General features: G+C 44.9%; 1 protein-coding gene across 1 annotated transcript in view; it reads left to right on the top strand.

Annotated features, from left to right (window-relative positions):
• The window catches only part of DNA2 (DNA replication helicase/nuclease 2), a 74,441-nt gene that overhangs the window by 53,852 nt on the left and 16,858 nt on the right, over positions 1-3,731 (top strand). Inside the window, exons 15-17 of the mRNA XM_011929409.1 lie at positions 2,673-2,866; positions 2,959-3,048; positions 3,132-3,336. Of these exons, the coding sequence (XP_011784799.1) occupies positions 2,673-2,866; positions 2,959-3,048; positions 3,132-3,336 (489 nt within the window). The remainder of the gene's footprint in view (positions 1-2,672; positions 2,867-2,958; positions 3,049-3,131; positions 3,337-3,731) is intronic.

Genomic DNA, 3,731 nt, shown 5'->3' with positions numbered 1-3,731 from the left:
TCAGCCTTTCAAGTAGCTGGGACTACAGGCATGAGCCACCACACCTGGCTAATTTTTGTATTTTTAGTAGAGATGAGGTTTCGCTGTGTTGGCCAGGCTTGTCTCAAGCTCCTGACCTCAGGTGATCCTCCTGCCTCAGCCTCCCAAAGTGCTGGGATTACAGGCGTGAGCCACTGTGCCTGGCCGCAGAAGGTTTTTTGAGGAAGTCCAGAATATAAATTTTTTCCTTTTATAGATTATACTTTTGGTCTCAAGTCTAAGAACTCTGTCTGGCCCCATATGCTGAAGGTTTTCTTTTTTGAGACAGAATCTTCCTCTGTCACCCAGGCTGGAGTGCAATGGCCCGATCTTGGCTCGCTGTAACCTCTGCCTCCCAGGTTCAAATGATTCTCATGCCTCAGCTTCCCAAGTAGCTGGGACTACAGGCGTGCACTACCATGCCTGGTTAATTTTTTGTATTTTTATTAAATACAGAATACAACCACCTTGCTCGGATGAGTACCCACATGGGCGATTGTGCTGTTGGCCTACTCATGCTGCACCTGCTTGATGTAGATGACATATTTCTTTCTGTACACCTGGACTACCTTGCCAATTTGCTGACCTTTGTAGTGGCCTTGAACTACCTGGACCTCGTCATCCTTGTGGATGGACATGGAGTGGACATTGTACTTCTGCCACAGCTCCTTAGAGAGCGGGATGACATGATCTTCCTGTGCACATGCAAGGAGGCATTGAAGTGATGTTTGTGGTTTTTGCTGCGGTCCAAGGTCATGAAGGGATTGAACTTCATGGTGACCCTCTGGCTACCAGCGGCCTCAGGCCTGTTTTGTTTTGAGACAGTGACTCACTTTGTCACCCAGGCTGGAGTGCAGTGGCATGATCATGGCTCACTGCAGCCTCGACCTCCTTGGCTCAAGTAATCCTCCTGCCTCAGCCCTCCAAGTAGGTGGGACTGTAGATGTATGCCACCATGCTCAGCTTATTTTAGTATTTTTTGTAGAGACAGGTTTTCACCGTGTTGCTCGGGTTGGTCTCAAACTCCTGAGCTCCAGCAATCTGCCCACCTTGGTCTCCCAAAGTGTTGGGATTACAGGCGTGAGCCACTGCGCCTGGCCCAGTTTATCATATTTTTAGTTCTAAAATTTCCATTTGGCTCCTTTTATCTTCTACTTATTGAGCGAGACTTTGTTTTTTTGATTCATATTCAAGCGTGTTCATAATCACTCATTAAAATGTTGTTACCATGCCTACTTTAAAATCTTGGTCAGATAGTTCTGACATCTCTGTCATTCTGGTGTTGGCATTTATAGATTGTCATCGTTTTTCATTGAGTTTGAGATTTTCGTGGTTCGTCTTATAATGATTGATTTTTTTTTTTTTTTTAGACGGAGTCTTGCTCTGTCGCCCGGGCTGGAGTGCAGTGGCTGGATCTCAGCTCACTGCAAGCTCCGCCTCCCGGGTTTACGCCATTCTCCTGCCTCAGCCTCCGGAGTAGCTGGGACTACAGGCGTCCGCCACCTCGCCCGGCTAGTTTTTTGTATTTTTAGTAGAGACGGGGTTTCACCGTGTTAGCCAGGATGGTCTCGATCTCCTGACCTCGTGATCCGCCCGTCTCGGCCTCCCAAAGTGCTGGGATTACAGGCTTGAGCCACCGCGCCCGGCAATGATTGCTTTTTTATTGAAACATGAGCATATTTTATTGTTACTGAAAACTTCTGTTTTAGCTGGCTTCCTCTCACACTGCCGTGGTGGGGGAAGAGAGGGTACCATTTCATTACTGCCAGGTGGGAATCAGAGTCTGGGTTCCCCACTTAGCCCTCTTTGACCAAAATGGGAGGTTCCTCATTACCGCTGGGTCTGCTTGGTAGGAGTGGAAGTCTAGGCTTCTGATGTGGTCTCTACTAACATGTGGGGTTGGTACCAGTTAACCAGTCATCAGGGATGAAAGACCTGACTCTACTTGGCTTTCTCCGACACCAGCCTGGTGGGGTGTGGGGCACCTTGTTACAGCCTTGAGAAGGGCAGAGATCTACCCTCCTCAGTGTTTGCTGGTGTCTGTGGTTGTGGGGCTGTACTTTTCTTCCTGCGATATTTGGCTAGAGTGGTTATTGTGTGAAAATTTTCTGTCTAGCTAGGCTTTCCCTTTCCTGTTCCTTCAGCTAAAGAGAGCAGACTTTGGTTGCAGCTGTTTTTAGTCAGCACCCACTGGTGTTTCTGGGTTGTGGCTCTCTCAGTTCCAAATCTGGGATATATGAGGCAAAAAGAAAGCCCAGGGAATCAACTACTGTGTTGTTTCTTTGGTCCTAAGCTCCCTAGCTGGTCTGCCTTCTGTCCACCTTTCAGAGTCTTCTTTTGTTTGTTTTATATACATACTGCATAAGGATTTTAGTTGTGTTTGTGGAAAGATAAGGCAAAGTACTCCATTTTCCCAGAAGCAAAGTCCTGGTTGACATTAAGAAAAAAAAAACAACAACCTAACTTACTGCCTCTTGAATGTTCCAGATTTCCACAGGGAAATATCCGAATGTGAGCATTGGAATTAAATAATATCGAAGAATTCCTGATGCCATGGAACAAAAACCTTTTGATCTTTTCATTTCAAAAATGAGAGAAACAAAACTACATTTCTTTTACGTATTAAATAACTGATCTGTTTTCCTTGTTTTTAGCTTATAGTTGCAACAACATGTATGGGAATAAACCATCCAATATTTTCCCGTAAAATTTTTGATTTTTGTATTGTGGATGAAGCCTCTCAAATCAGCCAACCAATTTGTCTGGGCCCCCTTTTTTTTTCACGGAGATTTGTGTTAGTAGGGGACCATCAGCAGCTTCCTCCCCTGGTGCTAAACCGTGAAGCAAGGTAGGCAGACATTTAAGTGTTAATTGTGAACCAGATTCTTTTCAAGGAACATATTTAGTACACTGATAAACCTGAATCTGATTTGTTGACAGAGCTCTGGGCATGAGTGAAAGCTTATTCAAGAGGCTGGAGCGGAGTAAGAATGCTGTTGTACAGTTAACCGTGCAGTACAGAATGAACAGGTATTTGTAACTGTTAGCTGGGAGTGGTTTTCATATTTGTTTCCATCTACCGAAACTAACATTATCTTCTGTAATTCCCTTAGTAAAATTATGTCCTTAAGTAATAAACTGACCTATGAGGGCAAGCTGGAGTGTGGATCAGACAAAGTGGCCAATGCAGTGATAAACCTACCTCACTTTAAAGATGTGAAGCTGGACCTGGAATTTTATGCTGACTATTCTGATAATCCTTGGCTGATGGGAGTATTTGAACCCAACAATCCTGTTTGTTTTCTTAATACAGACAAGGTAAAAAAAAATTTTTTCTCTTTAGTTTTTCTCATTTTGTCTTATTATTTAAATTTCTCAGTTTGCATTAGCATATGCTCTGATTAGAGCTTATCAGTTAAAAGGCAAACCAGGTCGGGCACGGTGGCTCACACGTGTAATCACAGCACTTTGGGAGGCCAAGGTGGGCGAATCACAAGGTCAGGAGTTCGAGACCAGCCTGGCCAACATGGTGAAACTCTGTCTCTACTAAAAATACAAAAATTAGCTGGACATGGTAGCAGGCGCCTGTAATCCCAGCTACTCAGGAGGCTGAGGTATGAGAATTGCTTCAACCTGGGAGGCAGAGGTTGCAGTGAGCCGAGATTATGCCAGTGCACTCCAGCCTGGGTGACAGAGTAAGACTCCATCTCTGG

This window comes from Colobus angolensis, unplaced genomic scaffold, assembly GCF_000951035.1.
Source record: "Colobus angolensis palliatus isolate OR3802 unplaced genomic scaffold, Cang.pa_1.0 Scaffold12, whole genome shotgun sequence".
NCBI lineage: Eukaryota > Metazoa > Chordata > Mammalia > Primates > Cercopithecidae > Colobus > Colobus angolensis.
The sequence above is the reverse complement of the archived record's forward strand: the minus strand, read 5'-3'. Positions and strand labels throughout refer to the sequence as shown.